The sequence below is a fragment of the Hipposideros armiger genome, unplaced genomic scaffold, assembly GCF_001890085.2.
Source record: "Hipposideros armiger isolate ML-2016 unplaced genomic scaffold, ASM189008v1 scaffold_319, whole genome shotgun sequence".
Lineage (NCBI taxonomy): Eukaryota > Metazoa > Chordata > Mammalia > Chiroptera > Hipposideridae > Hipposideros > Hipposideros armiger.
The window spans coordinates 266,690-281,897 of NW_017731669.1; the positions used below are offsets into that span (position 1 = coordinate 266,690).

Genomic DNA, 15,208 nt, shown 5'->3' on the forward strand with positions numbered 1-15,208 from the left:
GAGCAGCCGGCCCAATTACCTTCCCCGAGCCTCAGTTTCCCCAGCCAGGAGCCAGGGTGGGCCTTGATATATCTCCAGACTACCCAAGGTCTGAAGTCTCTTCTGGGGAACTGCTTCTGCAAGTATCCTGGCCCAAAGATCACACTGGCAGGAGTCTCAAGGGGCCCAGGTCCCCTCCCAGAACACACTGTCTCTAGGTTACAGGCTGAACACACGGAACATGCACGCTCTCGCTACCTCTTCTGGCCCTGTGTCCCAGCAGCTGAGCTAATGGCATCTCCTCCCCTCCTCCCTGCCCCTTGCCATTCCAGCGCAAAGGGCACAGGGGCCTGGCGTGCCATACTGGCAGCTGGAGCTTTCCATGCTGCCGTCAAGTTTTCCAGAGCACAAATGAGGCAGGAGAGCCAGGAGAGCCAGGAATAACTGCCGGGCCCCTAGAGGGTCTGGAGGAAGTGGGCCTGCCCCCGACCTGCTTCTAGGTCCTGTGCTGAGGGGTGCAGGCACACCCCCCACCAGGTCCTGGCATTGGGAGGCACCTTTGGCCACTGGGAGCCCATTATCTGGCACGAGTACCATCGGAATGAGCCCAGGGTCCAGTGTGACCTGAGTCCATTCCGTGTGACCTTGGAAAAGTCACTTAACCTCTCTGAGCCTCGGTTCCTGCCAAGGCAGCAGCCTCTCAAGATCTGAGGGGACAACAGTATGAAGGGCCTGGAGCTGAGGTTGGCTGTTCTCAGACCTGCTTCTATTATGACAATCATTTTTATGGCTGGACAACCTTGGGACAGTTACTAGTCTTATGCGCTGAAGCTCTGCCCAGACCAGCTGGAGGCTCAGCTCAGTCTTAGGGACCATCAGGGCCCCACACTGGATCAGGTACAACCTTTCATCAGTAAGCACAGGGCAGCAATAAGCCAAGCGGAAAAGCCCCTGCCCAAGGGAGCTCAGCTCTGGTCTTCTGAGCAAAGGGGTGGGTGCAGCAGTGGAGAGAGTGTGCATGGAGGCTTCCCAGCAGAGGCAGCAAGAAGAGGAGAGCAGGGAGGTGAGGGCCTTATCACTGACCTGGCCAGTCCCCAATCCTGCCCCTTGGAGGTTACTGGGCGCCGGACACCCCCCTCCCCAGGGGCTATATTAGCCATGTGAGTCACAGTGCACCCGCTGGGAGGCCTCGGCAGGCGGGCACAGTGTAGGGTTACAGTCCATTTATGGGCGCAGTAGAGGGCAGATATCAGTGTCGATGGCATTCATTCCCAGCTATTCTTAGGAGCCTCTCAGGAGCTCCACACAGCCTAGTTGTGCAGCAAGGGACAGAGCAGGCAAGGCTGGGGATCGGGGGTCGGGGGCAGGGGCAGAGGTATGGGCTGGGGAGGCGGGGCACCTGAGGGCCCTCTCACTCCACCCTTCTCTTGTCCACAGAGGTGGTCACTGTCAGCACCAGCATGTCTTACAGCGTGACCCTGACCGGGCCTGGGCCCTGGGGCTTCCGTCTGCAGGGGGGCAAGGACTTCAACATGCCACTCACTATCTCCCGGGTAAGTGAGTACTGCCCACGGCCTAGTGCCCTCAGGGGTTGGCATGTTCAGAGTGGGGTGTGTGTGTCCATCTGTCTGTCCTCCTCAAGGCTCTTGAAAAGCAGAGCACACCTGATCCCCAGTTTGGGAGCTGGGAATAGACACAACTGGATGCTGCCAACCACAGACCCCTGATTGCAGCCACAGCTGTGTGCCCACCCGAACTGGCCAGTGTGTTATGAGTGTAAAATGTCATGGGCAAGTGGCGGGTGTTTTGAGCAGAGAAAGAAGTGCCAAGCTTTCATGGCAGGCAGGCAGGTGAACAGAATAACGCCTTCCTAAGCTCTTCCTCAGCAGGGTGGGCTCAGGGTGCCCTCATCCCCTTGAAGTGGGAACTACTCTGGGGAGAGAGCACTCCTAGCATGGAGAGGGCAGGGGACAGGAGGGCAAATGAACAGATGGACAGACTGATGACCTCGGTTGTCAGGACTTGGGGCTAGATTGGGCTGGTTATGGGGCTCCAGCACCCACTTCATCCCAGACCCAAGATAACAGCCCTCGCCTCCTCCTTCCTGAGTCTGCACTGGCCTCGCTCCCTCCTTCCTGAGTCTGCACTGGCTGGCCTCGTGAGGCTGGGATTCCTCCCTCACCTGCCCAAGCCCCTGTCCCTTCACCCACGGCTGCTCTGCCTGTCTGTCTCACATCTTATTCCCCATGCTTCCCTGGGAAAATGAGCCATGTCCTGCAGTGTCTATGATCAGGGAACAGCACTGCGTAATGGGGATGTCACAGAACATTGGAGGACGTATGAGTAACTCTATTGTCCCACTGGGGACACTGAAACCCAGAGAGCTGAGAAGCTAGATCTGCTCGAAAGGAAGCTATCTGTGAGACAGGACTTTGTTTTAACCATTGCTGGTTCCTCTGCACCTACACCAGAACCTAGAACATAGTGGGTACTCAGGCAACATTTGCCAAGTAAAGGGACTCTCCAACAAGTCTGACCTAGCTGGGGTTGAAGGCCCCGAGGCTCAGAGGGGACTGTGAGGTGTGTGAGAGCATAGACAAGCTCTGCCTGGTGGGGTAAGGCTGAGGTGGCCGCCTGCAGTGCTGATGTGGGCACAAGGGGGCAGGCTGAGGCCCCAGGCTGTCAATGGAGGGTGATGGATGGGCAGGAGTGTCTGGGTTGCTGCCCACCTGGGGACAGGAAGACAGTTTCTTCTCCTGTGGAGCAGAGACTTGCCTTGGGCCTGGGGGTAGAGAGGGGCAGGGAGGCACTGAGGTGAGAAGCCAGGAAGGCCTGAAAGGTGCTTGGCAGAGGGTGCAGGGAGCCAATGCCCCCACGGGATGAGCAGTCCTGGTTGTGGAACCTTATGTGGGCACTTGGGGGACCCCTAGGAGAAGTTCTACTCAGGGGTGCTATGGGAGGCTCATAATAGCCATAGAGGCTGCATTCCTCTGGGGCAGGGCACTGGCATGGCTCCAGCCCAGAGTAAGGCCTTGCCCTCCATCTTCCTACTGGAGAGCTGGCTTATTCTAACCTGAGTCTGCACCCCCAGACCCACTCCCCTGGAGACCACAGGGTCCCCTACTGAAAGGACACCTAGAGACTTGCACACCCTGCCTGATGATACCGTGACACATGGGCACTTGAGCCCCAGTGGACACCCTCCTCCCTGGACCCTGCACAACTCCCACTCCCATGGTTGCGGGTCTCCTCTCTGCATGAGATGGGGCTGTGCGCCCTCACTCTAATAGATCCACCAGTGACACACACCTAGGCTCGAGCCCAACTCTCCCCCAACCCAGCCATCCTCAGGCCTCCTCCTGGTGCTCTCTGCCCCATCTCTGCGGTGGATATTAGCCTCCTGGCTCAGTGGCACCCAGGATAGCCAATTACCTCACCCAGGGTCTATGTGCCACCTGGCCTGGCCAGCTCAGGGCTGAAATGGCAGCATAGAGGCCTTAAGCTAGACAGCAGGAAGAATGTCCTCACTGTGAGGAAGGGCGTGTATTGGGATGTACTAGAGCCAATGACTAGGGGGGACTTTTAAAAATAGAACCCACTCAGGCAGGGCATCAGGGGATGGGCATGATGGCCTTTCTGCTTTCTACAGGGGCATGCCCCAAATCACCAAGGCCATGAGCAAGCTGGACCAGGTGGGCACTAGGGCCTCCCCAGGGCTTGGAGCCTCTTGATAAACTCCTCTGGTGGGCTGCTGATACCCTGGGCTGACGTGTCCCAAGTTCAGTGTTGCTGGCCAGGTGGTATTTCCTGCTGGGGCTCTCTAGGCCTTTCTGCTCCAGCAACTTCTCTTCCAAGGGGATGCAAGGCCACAGCTCTCTGGAGAGACCCTACTCCCACCCCAGCCATGATCCACTTCCCGTATGAACCCACGGGTGCTCGGGTGACAGGTGGCATGTTGTGAAAGGGGATTTGCAGAGGCAGGGCCTGCTCATTCTCAGAAGGGGCCGGTACCTTTGCACATGCACTGCAATCCTGAGGGGTGCTCAGGCAGGCAGGGCTTTGGAGCCAGGCAAACTGAGACTTGAATTTGCACATGGGCTCCTGTGCTAACCCCTAGCTTCCATGCTTGACCTCTCACCCCTGTGGTAGGGAGTAGTAGGAAAACATGGAGTGGGGCCTGTGTAAGTGCAGACTGCAGCGCCTTCTGTAAGAAGGCAGCCACCTGCAGGCTGGGTGGTAGCTCCGTCCCCACTCCACCTTAGCCATGAGCCCCACAGCACCAACCCTGGGGCAGCAGCAGCCCCTCAAGGCCCCCCTTCAATGGGTCTCAGCTTGAGGACCCACATAAAGGAGGTTCATAAGGGAGACTCAGAGGGTGGAGGGGGAAATGCCTTTATTTATCTTGGACAGGTGCGGCTGGGCCTGCAACATGAGCTGCCCTCTCACCCCCACCCTCTCCAACCCCAGCCAGTTCTCCAGGATGTGGGGGAGGGGTGGGAGCCACTCCAAAAGCTCAGCCCCCACCCCAGCCAATCACTAGGCCAGGGCTGGGGCCATGGTCTGGGGCCTTGCCCCTTGTGCCTGTGGACTTTATGGAAGAGGTGTGGACTTTTGTTCAGCTCTGCTACTCACAGCTGTGTCACCTTAGAAAAGTCAGTTCACCTGCTAAGCCTCAGTTTTCCCATCTGTAAAATGAGGATAGTACCTTCCAGAGAATGCTTCCTAACCTGCACTTGTGAAAATGCTTTACACCTGTTGTTCATCCAGGACTGCTTGTGAGGACCTGGGCATGGTGGGCTGAGCTGGGTGGGGCCTGTCTCTCTGCTCCACCCACAGCCCCTTGGCAATTTTCTGTTTCCGAATTTGTCAGACTCCGCCCCCCCCCCCACTACAATGGAGATGCAGAGGACAGAGGGTCCCCAGGGAGGAGGAAGGCCAAGACTATTCTGGGGCAACTGTGCTGGTGATTCCTGGAATTCTGAGGCTGCTGGAGCTGTTTCTGGGGCAGCGCCTGTCAGTGCTGACAGGTCATGCTGTTTATAGCCACCCTGAAGGTCAGGCAAGCCTCTGGAGGGCTCCTGTGGGGCTGCTGGGGCTGCTCCTCCCACAACACAGGAACAAATGGGGAAGATGACCGACAGGCCCACAGCTGGCGAAGGCATTCTTAGCGGGCCCCCGGCCAGGCCCTCGCATCCCATGCTTCCCCTCTCTGGTGCTCAGAGCTGAAGGACCAGGGTCCTTGTGAGGACCCTGGAGGGCATGGCTACGAGGCTGGCTGGATCCTGGGGAGTGGACCCTCCAAGGCCCTGGGACAAGACACAGGACACGATGGGTAGCTTCCTGGGCAGCCCCAGGCCCCTCGGGCTGAAGGTGTTGTGGGACAGCAGCAAGTGTGAGGTGGTTTCCTGAGTAGGGTCCACAGGGCCCTGCTGGGTGGCCTGGGAGACGTCTCCCCCGTTCCCTGAGTCTCTGTCCCCCTCTACATGGTCCCCTCCATCCAGGGGTGGCCTATCATTGCAAAGGCCCCCCCACCCCAGACCCTCTCGTTCCCAAATACAACTTCCCTGCCTCTTTGGGATCTGGCTCCACTCTACCCAGGAAAGAGCTTAAGAGGCACGAAGCGGACTTTGCCGTGTCCTGTTGTTCTCTGGGGCCCGATGAGAGTGATGTGCCCGTGGGAGCATTCTACAGGTGACATCCAGGACACAGACAGAACTGTCGACCTGGACCAGGGGAGGAGAAAAGGGAGGCTCAGGAGGCCAGGGAAGGGTATGGTCAGCTGGAGAGGGGACCAGTGAACCTGGCTGTGGGCACAGGGACGTCCCTGGTATGTGTGGGATACTGGGGCCAGAGTCAAATGGCTGGGTGTGAGAGGGATGGGAGATAGTAGAGGCAGGACCTGCTGACCACTTCTTGGAGAAGCCTGGAAAGGAGAGAAATAGGACAGGAGCTAGCCACAGCAGCTAAGGCAAGGGAGGGAGAGACTTTTTTTTTTTTAAAGACTATTTTCTTAGAGCAGTTTTAGATTCATAGCAACATTGAGGAGACGGTACAGTGATTTCCCATGTTTCCCCTGCCCCTATGTATGCACAGCCTTCCCTGTTGTCAGCATCCCCCTCCAGGGCGGTACATTTATTAGAATTGATGAACCTACATCTACACGTCATTATCACTCAGCGTTCATAGCTGACATTAGTGTTCACTGGTGGTGTTGTGCTATGGGTGTGGACAAATGTATAATGACATATTTACCATTATAGTATCACGCAGAGTATTTTCACTGCCCTAAAAACCCTCTGTGCAATGAGAGGCTTTCTGAGCATAGACAAGGCTCTGGCTTGTTCATCAGCCAGGGTGGGGTTGAGAGGGAGACCATGGGGAGACAGAGGTTCCAGTGAGAGGGTAAGGGATAGAGCAAGACCCAAGGGAGGCCAGATGGGATGGGAGCGAAGCATGCATGACGGTAATTTAATCACACAATGTTAAATGCGCTTAGGGCTCCATGAGAAATCCCCTGGGGTGGTTGGCGTGGAAGGGTGGGGAGGAGATGCTGGAAGCCACTCCATTCACGGCATCCACTAGCTGCCCTTACTCCCTGCCCCCCACCACACCTACAAAGGCAAATCTAGAGGGGAAGGAAAGCAGGGGCCTTCCGAGCACTGGTTCTGAGCACTGGGGGTGATGGTCAGAAACTTCTGTAGGGAGCCCAGCTGCCCTCCTGGCTGCTGGGGAGCTGGGGAAACAGGAGCTGATGGCATGGATGTGCCTGAGTCCCGCTGGCGTCTTGCTTCCCCAGGAACCTGGACAGAACTTCTCTCCCCTCCAGCTAATGCTCAGGCCCCTCTAGGGACAGCAGGCTGTCTCAGGACTGGTCAGTCAGGACAGCCCTTGTACCCCCCTCTCTGCCAGCTCCAGATCTTGTTTCCTGTGGAGCCAGGGAGGCTCCTAGCCTTGGCCCCGCTGGCACCTACAGGGGGAAGGGGTCAGGGACAGCACCTGCACCTTCTTGGTTGAAAGCTTACCTGAAACTTTCTCAGCTCTGTATCTTGATTACATAATACCCTATCTAATAATGTAATGCTCGCAGCGATCTTAGAAAAAGGCATCACTGCTTCCCTTAACACAGAGGGCATGAAGGCTGGCACAGCAACCTCAGGTCTGACTCAGACCAAAGTCTCCACTCTTCCCTTTGCGGCCTCCCCGACAGGCACCCGCCGGGGGCTGGGGCCACCACTGCTTCCTGGCAGCGGTTACCCCTGTGCCCCCTCTGGGATTCCCTAAGACTACAGCCCAGCAAGGTGAAAGGACTCCTGTGGGCCAAGTGGCAACCTTGGCCCTCAAACATCTTGAGCCCATTCTAGCGAGTCTCAGGCATGGAGCTCTGCCCATGGCTGGTTTCCCAGCTGAGAGGTAGCTGATGACCCGAGAAGACTGAAAAGTGGCTTGGGAATGAAACAACTTTATAGAGTTTTTTAAATCCTTAAAAGGGGAAAGACTAAAGACAAAAAAAAACAACCCTCCAAGGATTTAGTTGCTTTGGGTCCTTTCTGGGATGAGAAAAGCAGTTGAGTCAGATAAGAGATCCACGGATACATGAGGCCTGGACTATACCCTTCACTGCCCTGGTCTCTGGGTGAAAGTGTGAAGGTGGCCCCACCCCTCTGCGGGCAGGCGGCTCCTGAGGTGGGGGAAGGAGAGCTGATGGCCCTTGGGCCGAGCTGGGGATCCCAGCCTCCATCCTACCTCCTTCTGTAAGGAGACCTGGGCAGAACTAGAAGAGTACCTCCCTACAAGGGGATGACAGCGCTCTCCACCCCCAGCCCAAGGGTTCTTGGGTTCTGCTCAGGGCAGCCGAAGGCCAGGCCAGCTGAGCCCTGATGAGCATACGCAAGTGCAGGGAGAAAAGTGCCAGGGGCAGGAGGGAGCCAGCTCTGAGGCTTCCACTGGGGGAAGCTGAGCTCTTCCCTGGGAACAAGTATCACCCCAGTCCATATGAGGCAGGGCCAGGCAAAGGGAAGGTGGGAGACCCAGCGGGAAGGATTGGTGTGAGCTAGCCTGTACCTGAGGGAGAAAGATGTCCCTGAGGCAGCTCCCAAAGGAGAGCATTCCAAATTCACCAGCGCCCACCCCCACCCCACCCAGCCAGGCTCGCCTGAGCTGATCTGGCCCTAGCCTCTCTTGGATGTCATTCTGGTGTCCTTGCTCACACTGTCATCCCTGATCTTCTGGACACAACTCTGGTCCTGCCTAGCAGTTACCACCTCTGTAGGCAGTCTGTGCTGCCACCACACCCACCCCTCCTGCTGGGAGCTCTCTGCTGCAGGGTGATGGCCCCTATTCTGTAGATGTTTAGTAGCATTTGGGGAGCCCTGGTGTGGGGAAACTCGCAGGCAGTCCACTAGTAAGGCAGAGGCATTGCACACTCGATCCTTAATGGAAACATGTGAGCATCTGCTACTTTCTCTGAAATGTTTCAAAACTAAGATGGATTGGTGGATGGAGAGAGCGCTAGACATGTGATAGATACAGCACGTTGAACGAAATGTTCTGGTTGAACCTCGGTGGTGGGTATTTGAGTGTTTACTGTAGAACTCTCTCTGCTTTTTCTATGTTTAAAGATGTCTGTAATAAAATACTGGGGAAAGCACAGCCTGAATGTGAAGCCAGGTGCAGAGAAAGGACAGGCCTGGCTGGTCAGCTCACTTGCCCTCAGGAGCCCCTACTCAGCCTACAAATTTTTTTATATTTCCTCACTGTTGCTTTTCACCCATGGTTCAACCCCTTAAATTGAAGGAAAGAACACACTCTTGTCACCAATAGTGGCTTCCTGTGGTCTTGGATTTGGGGAGAAGGGCTATGCACATTTTGAGAAGGCCTGAGTGGTTCTAAGATGCCCCTATGGGAGCTGGGAGAGCAGGCTGGACTCTGCAAATAGACAACGTGGCTACCTGGCAATCTAGGGGTTTGTTTCTCCCCTGTCCTTGACTGTCTAAGCAGATTCAGGGTGTGGGGAGGCTGTTTTAGGCAAAGGTGACCAGTGTTTAAGCAGGTAACAGCCTCTGGGGCTGAAATGTCTGGTGAAGGCGAGGGCTATTCCAGTCTTGCTGTTATTGCTGTGTTGTCACACGTGGTTATTGGACCCAACCTGTATAGCTCACCTGGGGAAGCTCTGGAGGCTCTTGTTTAGATGCAAGTTCCCCTTGAGGAGCCTGGCAGGAGGCTTCTATCTATGTCTGGGAGCCCAGGGCCTGGCCAGAGGCCCTCTCAAACTTGACACCCAAGGCATGGGACTGTCCTCAAGTTCTGTCTGGGCTCCTTCTAGGATGGTCCCCAGGCTTTGGCCAGAAAATGACTTCCACTAGCATTAGAGCTGGCCTTGTCCCTGGGGTATAGCCAGGAAGGTGACTGAGTTGCCCTTAGAGAAGCCAGAAGGACTGGCTGGTGGGCAGTTAGGGAGGGAAAGCCCAGGGGCTCTGTCCAGTCACAGCGTGGCATGGGCGGCTTCCAGAGGCTATTCTTTCCTATGGTGTCACTGGGGATGGGGCCTGCATGGCAGTCCACATGATGTCACAGGGACCCTCCATATGATGTCATGGGGTTCAGGTAACAAAGTCATTCTATGTGATGTCAGCAGGGGGTGGAGCTTGCATGGTGATGTCGTGGTGGGTAGAGCAGAGTCTCCCTGACATGAAAACACCTTTAGGGGAGGGATTTCATTCCATTCCATGGAATATCACTAAGGGCAGGCCGTCAAGCTATTTTAGGTGATATCATAAGGCCTTCCAGAATTTTGCATTTCATGTGATATCAATGCATGCGGGGCCTCCATAGTATTCAGGCTGCCATTACTAGGAGCCAGGATTACAGAGTCTGGCCATTGTGCATGATGTCATTGGGAGTGGAATCTGAGCCATTGTGGCATCTCAAGTAATGTCCCTGGGGGTGTGACCTTCCTGAAATTACATGGGGTGTTCCAGGGTGGAGCATGACTGGCATTCTGTGTAATCACACTGGGGGTGTAGCCCCCAGACTCTAGCATTCTGTGATGTCATTAGAGTGCAGGATTTGGGAACTGACCCCCATACCTGCACCTCCCTTTCTGGAAGGTTGAAGCTGACCTCAGAGCACTGAGCCCTACCCTCATCCCAGCTTTGCTCCCCCAGGCAGGGTTGATGGCTCCCCAGCCTGCTGCACCCCTGCCATGGCAGCACTAGGCACTCACATTAGGATGTTTTGTGAGGGGGCATTTGTCCTGCCTGCTGATCTGGCAGTACATCTGTGGAGGCACTGAATCTAAGCTCCTGTGTATACCCTCCCTTCTAGAGCCTGAAAAGTGCTCCATGAGTTTTTGGGGTACAGGTGTTATAGTAAACAAACTAGCCCCCAAAGCACAATGAAAGTTTATTTCTCACTCATGCAACATCAGATGCAGTGCTCCTTAGTCATTCTCCTCCAAGCAGTGACTCCAGGATCCGGGTCCCTTCCGTTAGTGGCTTGGGGGTCCTTTTCTGGGTCCTCTGCACCCAGTCAGCCGACAAGCAGAGAGAGTGCAGGATGGCAAGTATGGCTCCTCAGGGCAGACCTGGAAGTGGTGTGCACTGCCTCCATCCATATTCCTCTAGCCAGAGCTAGTCTTTCAGCCACACTCAGATACAAAGCACTAGGAAATATGGCGGCTATGTGCCAGCAAGAAGAATCAGGCGTGGTGAGCAGCAGGTACTGGCCACAGTGAATGAAAAGTCTCTCCTGGTTGATCACAGGTGACTCTTCCCTGAGGACTGGCCCAGCCTCAGGCTCTCCAACCTAATGTTCATTTCCTCATCTGCCATCTTCTCAGATCACGCCGGGCAGCAAGGCGGCCCAGTCCCAGCTCAGCCAGGGTGACCTCGTGGTAGCCATTGACGGTGTCAACACAGATACCATGACCCACCTGGAGGCCCAGAACAAGATCAAGTCTGCCAGCTACAACCTGAGCCTTACACTGCAGAAGTAGGTGGCAGCTGAGGGGAGGCTGAGGTGTGGGCATCAGGGGCCTGAGAAAGGGGCTGTCCAGTAGCAGTTGTGTGGGCCCAGTCCTGTGCTATAAGGCCTCATAGGGCAATAAGGACAGCCCCTGGATCAAGGAGAAGACCAGGCCCAAGGGTTGTCGAACATCTGCAATGTCTGTGCCTCACTTTACAGATGAGGCTGAGAGAGTAGGTTCGGTGTTGCCAGTGTGTGGGCTGTGTGGCCTGGAAGCCAGTGTCTTCCCTGCTTCCTCTTTACCCAGGAAGCCTCCCAAGGACCTAGCAGAGGCCTGTGGCTACAAAGTGCCCAAGGGCTATGAATTCTCCATCCTGGTCAGGCCCAGTGCCTTCCTGGGGACACCCAGCCCACAGTGGGCCTCAGGCCCTCTGACCTGGCTCCCCAGTACTCTATTGCTTTCCCCTGGTCAGCCCTGCCCCGGCAGGAGCTCCTAGCCTCAGAGATGATGGTCTTTACCTGGTCTCATTTCTGGTTTCTCCAGGTCGAAGCGTCCCATTCCCATTTCTACTTCAGCGCCCCCAATCCAGTCCCCTCTGCCAGTGATCCCCCACCAGAAGGTAAGTGCTAACTGTCAGTGGAAGGCTCCACTCCTAGCTACAGTTCCTGGGGTGCAGCTCCTGGTCTGCCTGCCTGATCCTTGGCTGGCCTACCTGGGGTGGGGTGAGGGACCAGCCCTACGCCACCGCTGCCCTGCCATGGCTGACCCTGGGAGATGGGGCAGGCCTCTGGGAGAGGTGTTTGAGCCTCCATGAAATACTGAGTATGGGATACTTGGCTGGGTGCCACCACCCTGGGCCTTGTGGGTGGGCAGATGCAGTACCAGCTTAGGCAGCAGTGTTCTCAGGAGAGGGAGTATCCTCCCAGCCAGGTGGGACAAGTGTACAGAAAGCTCTGACCCTCATCCTCCTAAGGCACTGGGGAGGTGGGGGGCCTGTGGCATGAAAGCTGGAGGCCCCAGCTTGAGCTGGTCACCCTTGAGGAGTTCCCAGGTCTGGAGGGGCCTGTTGGCCCTTGGGGTTTCTCTGACCTGGGCTCTCTCCCTCTGATTTCCATTCCTCCTCCCAATTGCACGCCCCTATAGCCCAATCAGAAATGCTGGTGGTGGCCAAGAGGCAGGCACAGGAGAGAAGGTGGGGCCCCGGCTGCAGACCTCACCCCCATGCCCCAGGTCCCTTGCCAACTCCCTATAAGCAACTCAACCCTGTGGGCCCAAGGCATGGGAGGCCCGCCCCACCTTTCCTATAGGGGCCCACTCTCCACCTTCCCCTGAATGACCTCATACTGACCCCTGTCTCTTCAGTGAAGCAGAGTGGACAAGGGGCAAAGTGGGGAGAGGGGAGAGCAAGAGGCTGACGGGAGTTGGAGTGGGTGACAGATTGGAGAAATAGGCAGAAGGCAACTTGGGAGAAGCTGCAGAGGTGAACCAAGGGAACCAAATGTCAGCCCCCTACTTCCTCAGTTTCCCCTCTTATACCTCCACACTGCCCTGTCTACCATCAGTTTCCCCTCCTGTACCTCCATACTGCCTGTGTACCATCAGTTTCCCCTCCTGTACCTCCACACTGCCTGTCTACTACCAGCTGGGGGGCCCCCTCTTGCTGGCCTTGTGGGGGCATCTCAGTATGTGGTCAGCAGAACAGGAGGCTGAGCAGTGCTCACCAAGCACCCCCACTCAGGGAAAGGGGGAACAGACATAGAACGGAGGTGGCCCCCCCACACCCTGAGGACCACAACCCCCTTGTTCTAGCCCTTTCCTCCAGCCCTGCAGGCAGGCTGGCTTGGCTTGGGCTTTCTGTGTGGGGCTTTGCAGTTTGTCCAGGTGGATGCCAGCATTGGGGCCAGCAGTCATGTGCCTCCCCTGCTCTTCCTGATAGAACCCTTCTCTTCCAGGTACCCTGTCTGGTCTCTCCTGAGCTCAGTGCAGCAGGCTGCAGGCTGTGGGGCGCTGGCACTAACACCTCTGTTTCAGGTCCATGCAGAAGCACTGGGATGCGTGTGGCCTCTAACTGCTCTCTTCTCTCTCCCCTGCATGGCGGCTACCCTGTGCCAGGACCCTGCTCTGGACACGAACGGCAGCCTGGTGGCACCCAGCCCCAACTCCGAGGCAAGGGCCAGCCCGGGCACCCCGGAGCTCAGGCAGACCTTTAGCTCCTCCTTCTCCCAGACTTCCGTCTCCTCCTCACACATGGAGACCTCTGACCCTGGCCCTCCACGGGGCAGCCCAGGGGCCAAGACCAGCCCAGAGGGGACTCTGGACTCACTCAGCCCGAAAGTGCCACTGGGCTCGAGCCAGCCAAGGCAGTATAACAACCCCATTGGCCTGTACTCGGCAGAGACCCTGAGGGAGATGGCTCAGGTGTATCAGATGAGCCTCCGAGGGAAGGCCTCAGGTGCTGGACTCCCAGGAGGGTAGGTAACGGGCGCACAGTTCTCCACTGGTGGTCTAGGGCCACCTGGGTTCTCGGTGCTCAGTAAAGTCCTGGGCAGGTGGTCAGAGTGAGGAGCTGGCCTCAACCTGCCAACCCCAACCCCATGAGAGCCGTGAAAGCAGTGATGCTACTGACATTTGCCATGAGCCAGCTGCATCATTGCTTTATGAGGCCACCCTCAGGTGATGTGTTAGGTTTTGCAGAGAGTGAAACTGAGGCTCAGTGAAGGTTAAGTCGAGATCCAGCTGTCTTGAATGCAAGAGACTCTGAATCCCAAAACTATCACACCAAGCCACTCCTCTCCCCTGGATAGGACAAAACCTGCTGCCTCCAGAAGCTCTGGGGCAAGGGGATTGGCTGGTTCCCACCCCACTGGGACCCCTGAGGCAGGAGCAAGGAAGAATATGAGAGGTGGGAAGGCAAGTTCTCTAAGGCTGGGAGTGGTCTGGGAAGGCTGCCTGGAGAGGGAGCATCTAAGCTGGGTGCAAAGAGACTTGGCCACAGTATGAAGGGAATGAGCTTGCAGGACTGACCCTGGCTAGGGTAGGGCAGCAAGGAAGCAAGACCCCAAGGAGAAAGGGGCTGAGCAGAACAGTAGCCCACCCCCTGCCCCTGAGATCTAGCTGGTAGGATTATAAGGTTAAAAGAACCTAGAGCCAGTAGGCTTCATGGCGGGCTGAGAGGAAGGAGCCCCCAGGCAGAGCATGTATTAGCTTCTAAGCCCTTCATGCTTGTTATCTCTTTTAACTTCTCCCATGATCCCATGCAATTGGTATAATTATTTCTAATGGTTGTGTGCTGGAAGCAGAGCAGGCTGAGTCAAGGCACTATTGGCCAGTGGTTAGGAGTACATGGACACGAGACTGTTCATATCTTGGGATTACTGGGAGGACTGAAGGGGACAGCATGTGCGTAGCACTGAGCCCTGTTCTAGCACACTCAGTACGTGCTACCTGTCATCATTGCCTGGAGTCACACAGCCCAGGTCAGTCTGACCCAAGCCCATGCCCTTCCTTTGCCCTTGCCACAGAAGGTACCTGTGCTCCACCAGCTCACCGCTCCCCTGAGGATCTCCACCTCTGTGCCCCTTACCGCCCCCCCTCCCCGGCCCCCGGGCCCTCAGCTCTTTCTCAGATCCTGAGTGAAGCGAGCCTCAGGCACTCTATGGTCTGAGCACCTGGACCCTGGCTTCCCTGGACCAAGGTGGCAAAGCCATATATCCCCAGCTTTTTCTAGCAAGGAGCTTCTGCCAGAAAACTCAGGGAATGGCAGAGGAGAAATGGCCTCCTTCTCTGCCTTGGGAGGGCTCGTAGCTCTTTCTGGTCTCCCTGGAACTGGCCCCTGGCAGGGAGGTCAGCCTCTGGTGGACTGGTACCTCCATGAGGCCCACTTGCAGTGAGGGTAGTGTATCCCCTTACTGAGCCCTCAGTCTGGGCTAAACACCTGCTAACAGCCCATGTGCTTTAACTAACATAACTCTCTCAGCAACTTCAGAGGTGGGCATCATTCCCCCCCATTTTACAGCTGGGAAACAGAAGCCCAGAAAGTGAGCAATTTGCCCAAAGTCACACAGCTAATAAGTGGCAGATAGAACTGGCACCCAGGTCAGCGTAACTCCTCCCTGCATGGAGACAGGGACTCACCTACCTGCTTGGGGAAGTCAGGGGCTAGCCCCATCCCTGCTTCCTGTGACTACCAAGGTGCCCTCCCATTGGCACAGGGGCTTCTCAGAACCTGACAAGTGTTACATTATTACTTGACACTCAGAGCATTAG

At 56.4% G+C, this 15,208-nt stretch overlaps 1 protein-coding gene across 16 annotated transcripts in view; it reads left to right on the plus strand.

Moving 5' to 3' along the window:
- The first annotated feature begins 1,171 nt into the window (after window positions 1-1,171).
- Window positions 1,172-15,208, plus strand: part of LDB3 (LIM domain binding 3) — a 72,628-nt gene continuing 58,591 nt past the window's right edge. For 7 of the 16 annotated variants that reach the window (XM_019660486.1, XM_019660493.1, XM_019660487.1 and 4 more), the window contains exons 1-4: window positions 1,172-1,316; window positions 1,417-1,532; window positions 10,817-10,968; window positions 11,486-11,561. In XM_019660486.1, the coding sequence (XP_019516031.1) occupies window positions 1,440-1,532; window positions 10,817-10,968; window positions 11,486-11,561 (321 nt within the window). In that variant the 5' untranslated portion in view covers window positions 1,172-1,316; window positions 1,417-1,439. Of the gene's footprint in view, window positions 1,317-1,416; window positions 1,533-10,816; window positions 10,969-11,485; window positions 11,562-13,054; window positions 13,414-15,208 lie in introns of all 16 variants that reach the window. The other 9 variants (XM_019660482.1, XM_019660489.1, XM_019660484.1 and 6 more) reach the window with 2 other exon arrangements.